General features: G+C 42.8%; 1 protein-coding gene across 1 annotated transcript in view; it reads right to left on the bottom strand.

Annotated features, from left to right (window-relative positions):
• The window catches only part of COG5 (component of oligomeric golgi complex 5), a 585,636-nt gene that overhangs the window by 553,720 nt on the left and 15,590 nt on the right, over nt 1–16,326 (bottom strand). The window contains 2 exon segments of the mRNA XM_029617284.1: nt 6,928–6,997; nt 13,740–13,794. Of these exon segments, the coding sequence (XP_029473144.1) occupies nt 6,928–6,997; nt 13,740–13,794 (125 nt within the window).

A 16,326-nucleotide genomic window follows, 5' to 3' on the forward strand; every position in this document is an offset into this window, starting at 1 on the left:
GTCTAATTTGGAGAATAACTTGGGCTCCTTGCAGGCGATCAAACAGTTCCGCAATAAGAGGCAGGGGATACCGATCTTGATGGTGGATTGCGTGAGTCTGTGAAAATCCAATGCAAGGGCGTAATGTCCCACCCTTTTTTCCGACAAAGAAAAATCCAGCCCCGCGGGAGGGAGGTGGATTGTCGAATAAACCCTTTCTGTAGATTGTCCTGGATGTATTCAGACATGCCGAGTCTCTGCGGCAGATAAAGGATACACTCTCCTCAAGGTGGTGTGGATCCCGGAATCAACCTAATAGCACAGTCAAATCTTGATGTGGGGGTAAAATATCTGCGGCCTTCTTGAAAATACATCCGCAAATTGTTTGTATGAGAGGGTAAATTTTGCAAGACTGAGGTGCAAATGAAACTAGAAGTGGAAAGTAGTTCTCTTTAAGCAAGTCTCATGGCATTCCTGGTCCTCAGCGAGTAAGTCTTAAAGAAGTCCAATCAAATGTGGATTTATGGCGTTGCAACCAAGGAATGCCGAGGACCACTGGGTGAATGGCTTTGCTGAGGACGTAGAAAGTGATCTGTTCTGTGTGGTCGGGCGCAATATGGCAGTCTAGTGGATCCGTGTGTGTGAGTTATTCTTCCTGGTAAAGGTTCGCCGTGGATAGAAGACATGATCAAAGGTTTTGAACAGAGGCGAGCAGGAATCTGGAATTGATCCACCAATTCCTTGTAATATGAAATCTCCCCCCCACACCGGAGTCTACTAAGGCCAAAGTGGTAAATTCATGTCCTTTAATGTCAAGGGTAACTGGTAAGGTGAGTGGGGAAGCTGGAGATATGAAGCCTAGGGTGACTCCCCCCCATGAGACCTAGGCTTTGTAGTTTCCCGGACGGATTGCACAGGCATGCTATATGATGGCCGGACCCTCCGCAGTAAAGACAAAGGCCTGCCTTGCGGCGTCTCTGACGTTCTTCGGGTGATAAAGGTCCTCGGCCTAACTGCATGGGTTCTGCTACTGGTCCTTCGTTGATAGAAGACTCTCGAGAAGTCATGGGGGTGGAGGGAGGGCGGAACATAGGAAATAGCCGGGCGTCTCCTGATCCTAGGGCCTCGCGAGCCCTTTCTTGTAGCTCCGTCGATCAATTCTGGTTGCTAATTCGATTATGGAATTTAAGGAGGATGGAAGTTCTCGAGCAGCCAGCTCATCTTTGATTCTGGCCGATAGTCCCTCCAAGTATATTGTTCGCAGGACATGTTCCTCCAATGAAGCTCTGTAGCTAGGGTCATGAAACTCAATGGTGTAATCGTGAGGGATTACCCTCCTTGACGGAGGTGAAGAAGGTCGGAACCGGCGGCTGCTTGTTTCCCTGGTTCCTCAAACACTGTTCAAAATAATTCCAGAAATCATGGAAGGTCTTGCAACACTGGGTCCGAGTGCTGCCATAGCGGAGAGGCCCAGGCCAGAGCTTTGCCTTCAAGTAAGGATAAAAATATAAGTGGTCTTGGTATATCGTCCGGAAACAGGGTTCTTTGCAGACGGAAATGCATACTGCACTGATCCAGGAATCCCAAACATAAGCGAGGATCCCCGGCGTATCGTGGGTGCAGCAGGTAATGGAAGGACGGGCGGATTGTAGCTTGTACTGCTGGCGGAAACTGGTACAGGCGGAAGAGTGGAAGTCGGGGTGCCAGATTGTGTAGCAACTACGGCGTCCAGTTGAGCATTGAGTCGTTCTATGGAGGCTGCCATAGATTCTAACATACTCTGTTTGCTCATGATCTTCTGAGGCCAAGCCAGGAATTGCTCTTAATGCAGAGGCCTCTGCCGGGTCCATGGCCTTGGCTTACTGTTATGACTCGGGCGGTGGACCCTTGGTCCGACGTAGTACTTCAAGACATTTACGTCGGAAGGCGAGGCTAACTCGGAAGATTCCTTTGCGGTTTGCAGAGGGCAAATCTGGATGCAGGCGCCTCCTGCCGTTCGCTGTGGTCCAGATAGCTGGCGACTCCAGCAAGTCGTAATTGCTCTGACTCACGCACACAGGTAGTTCGGGAAAAGTCCAGGGGTGAAGAAACCAAAGGGTATTCCGTAGCCAGTCCAAGGATCAAGAGCCAAGGATACTCCGCAGCCAGTCCAGCGATCAAGAAACCCAAAACGATATTCCACAGCCAGTCCAGGAATCGAGCACGGAAGACAATCAGCGGATCAGGAACAGAACCACAAGTACAAATGAACCACAGGAAGCCAAGAAGCCAAGGCAAGGTCTGAGGTGCAGGCCTTGCCTTAAATACTCTCTCACAGGTGGAGCTTGCAGGAAAGAGCCAATCCTAATTTCCTGTAGTGGCTCCTTAAGGATTAGCTTCTGCCGCGCGCGTGGCTCTAGGGGTATCCAGTGGGGGGCGGAGCCAGATGCGAGCAGGAGGACGGCCGACGCCGCGCCATGTTGGTGGAGCAGCAGGACCACCATGGGACGAACCCGCCAAAGCCAAGTGCGATTCACCACGAGCGAGCAGTCTGCCGCGCCGGTGAGTGGCTGGCCCCGGTCACGGCTTGCCGCCACCGGTGGCCCATAACATTATGCTTTATCCTATTTTCTTCTGCAGGATCCTGCTTCCAATTTTGAATGAAGATATTTGTTAAAATAGTCTCTTTCACCTCACTTTTTAACCATGCTGGCAATCGTTTAGTCTTCTTTCCACCTTTTTCTTAATGTGTGGAATACATCTACTGCGCTTCTAAATGGCATTTTTTTTCTTAACAATATCCACGCCTGTTGCACACTCTTAACTTTTGTAGCTGCACTTTTTTTTTTTTTTTTTTAACTATTTTTCTCATTTTATCAAAGTTTCCCTTTTGAAAGTTTAGTGCTAGAGCTGTGGATTTACTTACTGTCCCTCCTGCCAGTAATTATTTCAAATTTACCAACAGTCAATAAATAAAAAAAGATTAACAAAAAAAGGACGTCAAGAAAATAATTTCACATCAGTAAAAAAAAAGCAAGTTAGCTCATTTGTAAATAGGGTTCTCTATAGAAAGCAAGATGAATCAGTCATAGCACGTGGGTGATGTCATCTGACAGTGCCAACATAGATTCAGCTCTCAGAGATTTACTGAGCATGAGCAGGAGTTCCAACATTCTCACACTACCTCATAAGCCAGAGCTTAAAATTTAGAGGTAGTCGACTCTCCAAGGGGACGAGCAGGTATTAAACATATCCAATTCATCATGCTATCTACGGAGAACACTGTTTACAGGCAAGGAAACTTGCTTTCTCCATCAACAAGCAGACATGAATCAACCATAATATGTATGGGGAATCCCAAGCTGAAGGTTGCATTGCAGAGCCATTACTTAAGACAATCCAGCCCCAACAGGTGGAGAGTGGACTACTGAGTGAAAAGGATGCACAGAACTACTTGTCCAAAGTTACTGCCTCCCTAAAATATGCTATCCAGACAGTAGTAGATGTGAAGGTGTGAACAGACAACCAAGAAGCAGCTTTGCATGTGTCTTCAATGGAAATGGCCCTGACATGAACCACTGAAGTCGCCTTGGCTCTCACTTGATGAACCTTGACAGAGTCTATAAGGTGTAAGCCAGCCAGCATGTAACAGTGCTCCATGTAGTCCACTAGGCAATTAGACAGCCCTTCCAAACTGATTAGGATCAAAGACACAGTTGAGAAGCTTGACAGTGAGGTTACGTTCTCTTTAGGTAATACACCAGGATTCTCTTATAGTCCAAGGAATAAAGAGCCCATTCTCCTTTGCTGGATGCAATCTTGGAAAGAATGCTGGCAGCATAATCACTTGGCTAATATGGATTGCAGATACTATTTTCAGAAGGATCTTGGGATGAGTTTGCAGAATAACTTTGTTGAGAAAAAACTTCAAGTATGGTGAACATAAAACTAGAGCCTGTAATTTGCTTACTCTTCGTGCTGAAGTAACAGCCACGAGAAACAACACGTTCCAGATGAGAAACTTCAAGTACATCGACTCAAGAGCTTCAAAGGGAGGTTTTATGAGTTGAGCTAGGACTACATTAAGTCCCAGAATACTCTGGTTTACTAACAAGAAGCTTAGAATGCCACAGAATTTTCAGGAAGTTTTACACAAAGGGGTAGAGAGAAATCAAATCCCCTCCACCTGTTGCTAATACGCCACAATGGCACTGGGATTGAATCTTGATTGAAGAGGTGCTGAGGCCTGAGGACAAGAGAAAGATTACATACTGAAGCAGGTCCCTCAGGCCATAGGAGAAAGGATCCAGCTGATTGGATCCATACCATGTCAAAAACCTCTACTTGAAATTATAGGATCTTCTGGTTGAAGGTTTTCTAGCTAAATTAAGCACATCCTCCACCTCCTTTGCAAAGAGTATGGAGGACATTATTGCGCATTCAACATAACATCCATATAATAAGGGTCAGTGAAGGCAGGTTTGGAAGGCAAAGCATGACATTTTCTTGTGTTATGATAGTCAAGACATCCCCAATGGAATTGGAAACTGAATTGCAAGATGAACATATGGATTCCACTTGTTGTGGCCAGGTTGGTGCTACGAGGATTAACCTTGTCCTTGTTCCAAAGGCCTTCCGGACAGTCCTAGCATTAAGAGGAATTGGCATGTATGCACAGAGTAGACCAGTGCTCCAGTCTAGCACAAAAGCATCAGGAGCTGACGGGTAGCTGTTCAAATATATGGAGCAAAACTTCTGGACCTTTCTGTTGTCCTCCAAGATGAACCAATTGATCATTGGTATTCCACAGCAGCTGAACAAGTTGTCCATGACTCTCTGATCCACAGACCACTCATGCAGTTCCAACACTCTGCTGAAGTGGTTCATCGATATATTCTGGATTTCTGGAAGGCAGATCACTTGAAGATGGTTTTTGTGATGCCCAGCCCATGACCAGATTTGAAAGGCCTCCTGGCAGATGGCATGCCAGTCTATGCCTCCTTGTTTATGTAGAACATGGCCACCATGTTTTCATCTGGAGCAAGATTCTCTTGCCTGAGAGTGAGAGAAAGCCCTTCAAAAGCATAGCGGATGACTCTCCACGCCAGAAGATTAATCTGCAGATCACTCTCAGCTAGGGACCATGACCCTCAAATCCATGCTACACTGGTATGCACCCCCCTCCTTTGGCGGAGGCATTGGTAGACAGGATCACTTGAATGTGTGTGTCTGAGCCAATGGCTGGCAGTATAGTTGTCTTATTACTTGGCAACTGGTTCAAGAACTGATTAGTTGACAAACGATTTTAACACCAGACCTGGAATCCAGGATATATGAGAGATGTAACCAAACGTGGCGGGGAGGCCAAACTAATTGCATGGATGGAAAGAGGAATGCAGCTCAGTTTGCTCACTCCTGGTCTAGGATACACTATACTTGTTTGTTAGGAAAAATGTGAAATTTATGATGGAGATTTTTTGTCTCAGTTTTACCAGGCTTCAGGTCATATGATTAGCTCAGTGTATTTTGAGAATTGTTGAAATACGTGCCGCACAGAAAGTACATAGAGTGAGTCACAAATACCTGTGAGCCAATATGTGCCTGCAATCCACCCCTGAATAAATTTATCCAGTTAACTAGTGTTGTATATTCAGAGGTGTGGCAGTGCCACTGAATATACCCAGCTTTCTTAAAGTTAGCCAGATAAGTTTATCTGGCTAACTTTAGGTGCCCACTGATCCTAGCCAGATATTCAGTGGCACCACTTAGTCAGATATGTAGTACTTATCCAGCTAAGTGCTGTTTTGAATATCTGCTTTGACATCTTTGATAGTTTAATTATTTTTTAATTTTTATCAGTATTTGTTAATTTTTGATTGATTAGGGTTTGTACTAATTTTTGTACTTCTGATCTCTAATTTTAATTTATATATGGTTGACCCTGATTATTTTGTATGTTTTATTTTGTAAATCACCTTGATTTTATGTAGAATGGCAATTAAACAAATTAATAAACTAACATAAACTAAATAGTGTTTCATGTATTGTATGCATTTGCTCATGAAGAGGAATTACTGTGGAAACTGACCTAGAGAGGATAAGTGGAGAGAATTTAAGCTGTGCCCTTACCAGAAATGTTTACAACTTTAGAACCTCCAGGTTCATCCACCACTGAAGGGATATGTTTATCCTGGGGTTACAAAGATTTGGTGAATAATGGTTGATGGAGCAGAGGATCCAACGAAGGCCCACACGTGCAGTCAGAAGAGCTATATCCACTGCTGCAGCCATGTGTGAGAAGAACCAGGACCAACCTTGCTGATGGCTTGGTCTTGCTGAAGGGGCTTCATTTTCAAAGCATGGTACTGTTGCACCCTTGGGACGTCCAACTACAGCTGCGGCAATTGGAGACATCAGGATCCGGGCCCAGGCAGAGAGAGCAGACAGAATGCATATCTGTAATGGATATCCAGTGTCCACAAATATATGCCTTAAAACCACTGACTGCAATCTTCTTGGCACTGGGCTTTTCCATTTTTTTTATATCTTCTTTTCTTGTAGAATTGAAAAAGGAGTTGTCAAGGCAGCAGCAAAAACAAAAAAAAGATGTAATGTATCAGGCCAAAAGAATCAGCCTAAACAAAACGAGAGACTGTGGACATATCCGCGCAGCAGTATGTTGAGTAGTACCATAGAAATATTAAGTAGTAGTAGTAGTAGTAGTAGTAGCAGCAGCAGCAGCAGCTTGGACACAGAAAGACTGACGGCTCATGAGGCAGTGTGCATCTGCGGGAACTTCAGCATTTTGCTCAGTAAAACTTTTACTGAGCTCTGATAGTTGCATTCATGTCAGTGCACTCAGATGACATCATCCACATATTATGGCTGATTCATCCTTATATGTCAATAGAGAAATCTACATCCTGAAGAAATCACTTGTAGAAATAAAGTAATGACTATGTGACATACCTGAAGCCTTGCTAGTTGGGCAGTACGAGACACTATTTTATTATAAGGATCAACAATCTTGGCTCTGATTCTAGTAAAGGGAAGAAAAGAGAAAAGAATACACAATTTGAAACAGCTTTAATAGCATATTAAAACACACAGTGCTGCACACCTACTCAAGCACCAACTAATGACACAGAGTTGGTAACTAAAATATTCATTACTTTACAAATATTTCTGTGAGGCTGTTAATCTAAACATTTCCTGTAGTTATGGAAAATATACTCTCTGCATACAAGAAATTTACAAATTTGTTAAAAATACAAAGTATGTGAAATGCGTTAGTTTAAAAAAAAAGGGGGTCAAATATCAATTGAAAGCACAACAAACACATGAGAACTGGTATTGTATTTTCAAATGAAACTTTAACCCCCACAGTTATAATTGCTTTAAAAAAGAGTGACTGTAAGAAGACTATCATGTCAAACCTTCTTCAAACTGTTTGACAGCACTCTGTGTGCTAATCCTGAAGATTTAGTCAAAAGTTGAATATGGGATGAACCTAAGAGATTTTATTCAGTTTGGCTGTTGTAAATCTTATGAGGTTTTATATGATTCAAGTTGTGAAACTTTGCAGTTTCATTTTGTACAACATCTTGAGTTATATTATAGAAAGTTAAACAATAAACCAAATATATAAAGATATCCTGTTATACACATAATGCAATACTCAGAACTGTTGAGAGATACACTAGCACTTGTCAAGAACAAAAAATGCATATCAATGGCCTACTGTCTGCAGTTTTTTCCGTCGATAAGCAAGGTTGAATTAGCCATGACTTGTGGGTAACATCATCCGGCAGCACCAAATGGACCTCTCTCTCAGCTAATAGAGCTTTTTCTCTATTGAGCATGTTACAAGTGTTCCTTCATGAGCCCCCTCAGTCTTTTTTAATCCGAGCACCAGCATGGGTAGGTACCTCTAATCTCTGTTTTTTTTCTACAAAAACTGTAAGTTTCTCTCTTTAAAAGTTACCTCACTGCCTCAGCAGCCCCCAAACAGTACTTTCCAGTGCTGCAATGCAAAAAAAAAAATAGAAAAAGGAAGAAAAATTAAGAACATATTTTTAACTCTCAGTGTCTGGAAAGAAGAAACCCAGTGTCAGTGGTTTCAAGGAATGTGTTTGTGGCAAGAAAATGTCCATTACTGATGGGCACGAACTCTGCTACTGCTGCCTCTGATTGGACCACAACCAGGCTAAGTGTTACAGCTGCAGATGGATGCCCCCACATACTCAGAAACCCATGGAAAATGGAGGAACTGCATAAGTCTCTGAGAAGTCTCTGAGAACCTTGTTTGCCTGTCTGGGAATTGAGTTGAGTAGGACCTCCTCAACAGTGTCTCCCCTGTTGGCAGGAGAGGCTGAATCCTGGGGGTCGAGTAAGCGTCACTCATTGAAAAAGAAGAGGTGCCATTCTGTGGAGCTGCTGGCGCTGACAGTACCATCGAGGCTCAGTGCAATGCTGCTGTTGACAAAAAAGTACCCTGCATCATTGTACATAAGTCCAAGACACCATCAAAACACAAGTATACAGCACTGTCAAAATAATCGACACAATCAGTACAAAAATCTTCAATGCTTCGAGCCCCGAATGACACATCATAGTGATTTTCAACATTAGTAGCTCCGAGTCATATGTCAATGCTTCCAACACAGCTATATGTGGCTTACACAAGATTTTAATGGGAGCAAAAGGGGAAGCAATGCCTCTATCCCCTACCAATTATTACAGTCCTTACGCCAACAAAATCAATGAAAAAAGGGCTACACCTGGAAACTCCAGATCCCATTTGCTCTCTGGTACCTCTCACATCTAATTGGCCTCTAGTTCATATTCTGAAGGGCCCAGATGTGCAGGATTCCATACTTGTATTAGAAGATGTTCCACCACCCACGCCAGGTCAAAAGGCATATCAGCCCATCAACTAAATAGCACCGTTGGTAAAGGATTTCTTTATCTCCATAGTGGCTAAAGAAAAGGAGAGTACTTTGCAATCTCTCCTTTCCAGGACATCAGCTCTGCTCCCAAGAGGAGTCCCAATATCTCTGGTTCAGGTAGGTACTTTATCAGAGCCTCTGCCAGGTTGTTCTAGACCACGGCAGTCACTTGCAGCAGAGTCCAGACAATCAGAGGATGTACACCAGGAATATGCCCCTCGAGAGAAGACAAGGACCCCTCCCCAGTCATCTACCTCATAATTAGGGTCTTGGATTAGTATTCCTTCACCTCCAGACTCTGAGGAGAGGTCGACAGAAATTCCTTCTGACCCCTCCCTGAGCCTCCAGAACACTTATCTTTCCTATGTCAGATTTATACACAAGTTGTGAAAAGCACTTGGAGTCAATGTGAGCAAGGATCCCTGCGAAAAGGTCTTTGCTCTCCTCCAAATTTTGGACACTCCAGTAGAGCCAGTAGCTATCCATGTCCATGTCATCCTACAAGAATAACAAATAAGGATGTGACAAAATTATACTTCCTGTGCCCCAACTGCAAGGAAATTAGACCTCAAATATGCAGTGCAAAAATCCCTGGGATTCGGGATAGTGCAATTACCTCAATCAGTTGCTTTGGAATCAGTTCTTAAAAGAGCGAAGAAAACAATATACTCATACTCTGCCAGGAAAAGATTTCAAATTATTCGACAGTTTTAGTAAGACAGTAATCCAAAACTCCATGCTAAATACACGAATTTCTGCGCACCAATTCTATATGTTGCAATACTTACATTATTGTATTCAGAAACTGAAGCCTTTTCCTCCACCCAGCAAAAGCGAAGTTGCTTCCCCTGAGCTACTCCTAGAAGCTGAAGAAGGTTTAAGCTATCTTATTTGTTCCATATATGAGGCACTTGACACCACAGCAAGCATCTTGCATTGGAGCAGGCTGCATAGCTTGGTTGAAAGCCAATAGCTTCTGCAATGATGTCCCCGACAATTTGACAGACATTTCCATATCAAGGTGATCACCTTTTCAGTGAAAACCTCAGAGAAACAGTTACTTAAATAAAGAAACATGTGTCGGACCAGTTCCTGTTGACGGGACCGGAACAGCTGCCTTCTGCAAGGTGCTCTTACTACTCTTTTAAAAAGACAGTATTTTAGAGATGCCCCCCCTTCTGGCAATTTCAAAGATACAAATGCAGCCTGCTTCTGCAACAGCAGGAACTTCCAGCACACACTAAACAACATGACGTCAGCAAGTCCAGGCCAAGTCTGGACCAAGTTTGACCACACCTCCAAACTCAAGCAACAATCCTCTCCAGTAGAAGGGAGGATTTAACACTTTGTGGAGAAATGGCTCAAGATAACCAAGGATCTGCTGGGCTTTCTCAAGATTGTGGAGTCTAAATACCACTTGCTTTTTCTCCTGGCTTCCATTGCTGCTCATTGCTCAGCCATCAATCAGGATAAAATCTCACTTGACACTATTCTGCCTGAAGTGGAGTCGCGCCTCAAACAGCAGGCAAAAAAAACAGTTCCTCAGCATTACCATGGCCTGGGGTTCTACTCCCATTACTTCCTTACAGCCAAAAAATCCAAGGAATTGAGACCTATACTGGATTTAAGAAGCCTGAAAAAGCATATATTTCAGGAGAAATATACACGAAATATACACGATTCTTCCAGTCATCCACAAAGGAAAGTGGATGTGCACTTTATAACTGAAGGATGCTTATGATTATTATCCCATCCATCCCATCCATTGAAATTACCTATACTTCATGATAGATTCCTCCCATTACCAGTACAGTGTGCCCCCCTTTGGCCTGTCAGTAGCACCAAAGGTATTCACCAAATGCCTAGCAGTAGTAATAAAGCATCTGTGATGACAAGGCAAATTCCCAGGAAGGTGTGATAACCTCCCTGAAAAAAATCAATACAACTTTTCATTAGAATTTCTAGTGAATTTTGAGAAATTGTCTCCAATTCCCTGCCAGAAAATAAAATTCACTGGAGCCTGGAAAAAATTTTCTCCAAGAGAGAGCTTACCTTCCAATAGATCGGGCAAACACTCTCAGATCCCTAGTGTTCAACCTGTTGAACACAGATCAGTCATCAGTCAGATTTAATGGTTGTTCTTGGCCATATGGCAGCAGCAATACATGCGATTCCATTCACCCGCCTTTCCATATGATTCCTGCAGTGGAGCCTTTGTTTCCAGTGAGATCAATCAACTTTTGACAACCAAAGTACGATTTTTGAAAGAAATGAAACAAGAATTACGTTTGTGGCTAGACCCCGTCATTCTTCAGGAAGGCGCACCCTTTTAGCTGCCATATCACCAAGTACCATTGGCAACAAATGCCTCCAAAAAATGTTTGGGAGCCCACACAGGTCCCTTTCAAACCCAAGGGACCTTGGGTTTGAAAATCATTCATAGAAAATCAATTCCAAATCAACCTCCTAGAACTGGGAGCAATCAGGTACACTTTGACAACCTTCACTTATTTCCTACAGGGGAAAAGCATTCTCATTCAAACCCCAACTAGGTATGTAGGTTCTGCATGAACAACGAGGCACAGGGTTGTGAGATCTTTGCCAGAAAAATGATATAAATATGGGGAATGGGTTCGCAGACATCAAGCCACCCTGCAAGTGAACTATCTCTCAGTGATGTCCAATGCTTTGGCAGACCATTTTGACCACAGGTCAGCCGACAAACTGTTCAGTCAATGACCTATTTGCATCAGAGTAAAACAGGAAACTGGAAAAGTTTTGTTCCATTCCTCCCAGTAAATTCAGCTTTGCTCAGGATGCTTTCTGTAATGCAGATCTTGTACATTCTTTTTCATCAATACTGTTAATCACCAGAACAGTGAAATCATTATCAAACCGGGCCTGAATGTTCCTCGTAGCTCTAGCATGCTCCAGGTGGTTTGCGTATCTAGTACAGCTGTCTAGCAGTCCTCTGATCCCTCTCAGATCAGACCCATCACTCAAGAAGAAAAATGTCTGTTTCATCCAAATCTCTCATCCCTAGTCTTGACAGCTTGGATTTTGAGCACTCAATCATCAAATTCTCTCTGAAAGAGGTTGAGGACATTGCACTATCCGCTAGAAGAGCCTAAGATATTAGATAGAAAATATTCTCCACATGGTGTCATGACAATAGCTTGGATTTGTTTACAGGCAAGCCCAAAGAGTTACTTAACTACTTACTTACTCTTTCTGCTTCAGGTCTTGTTACTCATCTATAAGAATGCATCTCAGTGCCACAGCAGCTTACCATACCCAAACTGAGGATAAACCAATCTCCATTCATCCCTTAGTATCTAAATTCATGAAAGGTTTATAGCATACTAAATCTCCAGCTGGTAAACCACTTGTACCATGAAACCTAAACATGGTTCTAACACAACTGATGAAGCTGCTGTTTAAACCATTAGAGTTGGCGTTGCTCAAGTTTCTAATATGAAAAGTTATATTCTTTTTAGCAGTCATGTCAACCAGAAGAATCAGTGAACTTTAGGTCTTAGTTCATTATCCTCCTTATATGCAATTCTTCCAAAAGAGGGTGGTAATTTGCAATCATCTTAAGTTCCTATCGTAAGTAGCATCAGCTTTTCATATTAATCAACCCATCATATTACCTATATTCTTCCCGAGACCACATACTCATGAAGATGAAAAAGCCCTTCATACCTTAGACTTAAAACACACTGGCTTACTATAAAAGAGAACTCAGCATCATTGTCAGACTTCTCAGTTATTTATCTCCTACAGTCCCTAAAAGACTAGGCATAGTAGTAGCCAAAAGTGCATTGTCCAACTGGCTAGCAGACTGCATTGCACACTGCTATACTCTAGCAAGCTTACAGATCACAGATACCATCAAAGTTCGTCAAGACAAAGCCATGGCTGCTTCAATGACTCATTTACAGGCAGTACCACTTAAAAATATCTGCAAAGCTACAACAAGCTTGTCAGTACAAACCTTTGCTTCCCATTACTATCTGGATAATAGCTCAAAGACCGACAGTAAATTCATACAAGTAGTTTTGCGTAGCCTGTTCATCCAGTAGTCTCCTCTCCATGGTGGGGTCTGGGTTACTTATTCAGTAAACCCTTCGCTGCAACTCTCAGCTTGGGATTCCCCATGTCATGTTTAATTCAGCAATGATTATTGATGATTAAAGCAAGTTTGCTTACCACAAACAGTGTTTTCCATAGATAGCAGGATGAATTAACCATGCTAAATACCCACCCACCTCCCTGGAGAGTCAACTACCTTGCTAGGTTACTTCTAAAATCAATTGAGGAGACTCACTAGGCAATAACCACGCAGGAATTATCACACATGCTTAGTAGAACTAAAGGTCTACTAGATATGAGAGAGATCCATTAAGTGCCACCGAATAACATTACCTACATGTCATGGCCAATTCATCCTCTATCCATGAAAAACATCATTTACGATATGTAAACTTGCTTCATACAGAGCATTATTTTTTATTTATTTTTATTTATTTATTATTTTTATATACCGACATTCGATCTGAGATATCACATCGGTTTACATTCAGGTACTGTACTAATTTACAATACACAAAAGTTATTAATAACTAGTGCATTTTGGAAGGGAAAAAGTTGTATAAAAATATATTTATAAATAATATTGCTATGTGATTTTATCTGAGTGAAATGCAATACAAAGACAGGCTTGTTTAATTAATCTTGAATTGAAAAAGGCTCAACACAACTTATGTTCATATGTTCTAGAAAAAGGGTCTTGTATGGTGAATTATTAGTAAGTGAAAAGAGAAAAAATACCTGTCAACAGCACTTTGTAAAGCCCCAATTCTTGTCTGCATCATTTGAAGAACACCTGAAATCAAGATGAGATATTTAGAACCATCAATCAGCATTAGATGAGAAAATCTATTAAATACATTAAAACTTCTTTTGCATATGTCTGGCCAACCTTCATGTTTAGACTTCATATGTATACTTGCTATACTATAACCAAAAAATCTGTACTATGCTCAATATGGTTATGTATAACTATATGATAAACCAAATATTAGTTTACTGAGTGTTACTTCACTTCTCTATACTCACCAGTAGTGTGCATTGAATTTCTACCCATACATCATCAGAAAATCTGTATGGATTTTATTTTTACACAAAGCTTCCCTTCATAATCCTCCATCTTTAATTAGGAACCTCATGTATGGCCTTATTTTCTGTGTATTCTCTTGCACCCCTTCTCATCCACAACCCAGCACGGCATCACAGCAGCCTCCTAGTGGCTGAGGTAACAAAAGCATATCTCATTGAACAACGACTTCAAGATTGCTCCAGATCTCAGCTGCTGCTGCTTTATGAACAGTCTTCTGCACAGTCAGGCACCGTGATTGCTACTCAGCAGCATTCTAACTTTAAGCTAGTTTAGTAAGAAAACCCAAGAGAAGGAATGAAACCCAGGTCTCCACAATAGCCAGAATGATGAGACATAAATATCTGAATGTTATTAATGCCCAGATAGCAAAGCCTTTTTCAATAGAAAAAGTTGTAGATCTCGGGGTCATAAATATGACGCTCTAAGGGAGTAGGCTCAGGAACACCAGGATATACTTTTCACAGAAAAGGTGGTAGATGTCTGACATGCCCTTCCAAAGGAAGTAATGGTGTTGCAATCAGCGATCTATGGGCAGCCACATGGACAGTCTCTCTTACCTCTGGGCCTGCCCGAGTTGCAATAGGAGACAGCCAGTGTATGCAGCAGGACGCTGCCACCAATCTCGGCTGAGCCAACCGCCATTCCTTTCCCCGGCAAGACACTGCCGATGATTCCCGTGCACGTCGCTTCTCCTTTCCTAAAGAAAGTCCCCGTGGCTTCTAGAGATGATGTCGTCGATGCTGCCCTATAAAAGGGCAGACTTCCAACAGCAGCTTGCCTCAGCCACAGGTCTCTACTGCTCAGTAGGTTGAGTTGCTCTGCGTTTGTCTGCAGTTCTAGTGGTCCTTGTCTTTGTCTTCAGTCCAGCATCCTTGTCTTCAGGACTTCAGTTCTTCGTCTCCTCGTCTGCCCACCTGTTGTGCTCCTTGCCTTCCTGCTTATCCATCCCACCTTTCCCTTTGGATGGATACCTGGTATTGACCTCAGTCTGCCTCCTGATCATTCCTGAACGCTGCCTGCCTCTGACCACTGCCTGCCTCTGGTTATTCTCGAACACCACCTGCCACTTACCTTGGCCTAGTTTCGGAATCGCCTGTACTACATCTACCCTGGCCCAGCGCCCTCCCAACCATCTGCAGAAGTCCCCACGTAAGACCTGCCTGCCCCGGCACCCAAAAGCTCAACCCGAGGGGAACATGGGCAAAGGCAAAGCTCCAGTTGGGCCTCTTCCTCATCTGAGTCCACCTGCCGACAGTGGAGACCTGCAGGGATCAACCCATGCAAGTTAGCCATCTCCACCTCTATCCAAGGGTCCACGACTTCAACAAATGGAAGCAAAAATGGTAATGAAATTCAAAAAACATGGGGTGTACACAGAGGATCCCTAATAGCAAGAGAATGGGAATGAACCACTAGGTAATCTGCATCAAGAAAGCATTGGGATAACCTGTATGGAGTGATGTTTTCAGCCCAAAAATCATATAGGCATGACTGTACTGTGCTTCCAAGAGGCCACTGGAGTAACCTGCACAGAAGCAGCAGTTACAGCCCAAAAACTGCATAGATATAATTACAAAGGACCTGCATGGTTAAAACCTTAAACATAATATGAACATGGGGAGGCCAGATTTTAACATGGAAGGGGGCTTTTGTTGTTGGCTAACGTACTGATTTCTGAAGAAAGCAAAGCTGAAGATAAGACATGAAATGGCTTGCTAATGAAAGTGGTGCAGGCCATCACTGTCACAGATTTGGGACAGATATGAAGGGCAGTGGTGAGAAATGGCTTAAAAGGTCAGGTAAAACGTGGAGAAGAGAAATTGGTGTCCAGTTGCATATAGGAACTCATAAGCGCATCTACCTACTGGAGGTTTCAGTACCAAAGGTTTGATATGCCAAAAGCCTTCATTATTCTTGATACCAACGGGTGAGTTGAGATTAGTTTATTGTCAATTGTAACACGGTAGGCCACTATGATGTTAAAATGTACCCTTACCAAGGATGTAGAGAGGCCTGATTTGGAAGGGAAGAGCAAGTAGGTTAGTAAATGTTTGGGCTCGCAATAAAATAAGTCCAAGGCTTTCCAATGATGCCAAATGGAAAATAGTCTTCAATTCTTCTAGGTGATTTTGTAGACAAAAATATTATGCCCTCAATTTCTCTGGGCAAAGAGAGATCAACAATTGAGCATTCAACATCCAAGCCATCAGTCTGAGGGACTGAAGGTTCAGATGAAAC

This window comes from Rhinatrema bivittatum, chromosome 9, assembly GCF_901001135.1.
Source record: "Rhinatrema bivittatum chromosome 9, aRhiBiv1.1, whole genome shotgun sequence".
In the NCBI taxonomy this organism is placed as follows: Eukaryota; Metazoa; Chordata; class Amphibia; order Gymnophiona; family Rhinatrematidae; genus Rhinatrema; species Rhinatrema bivittatum.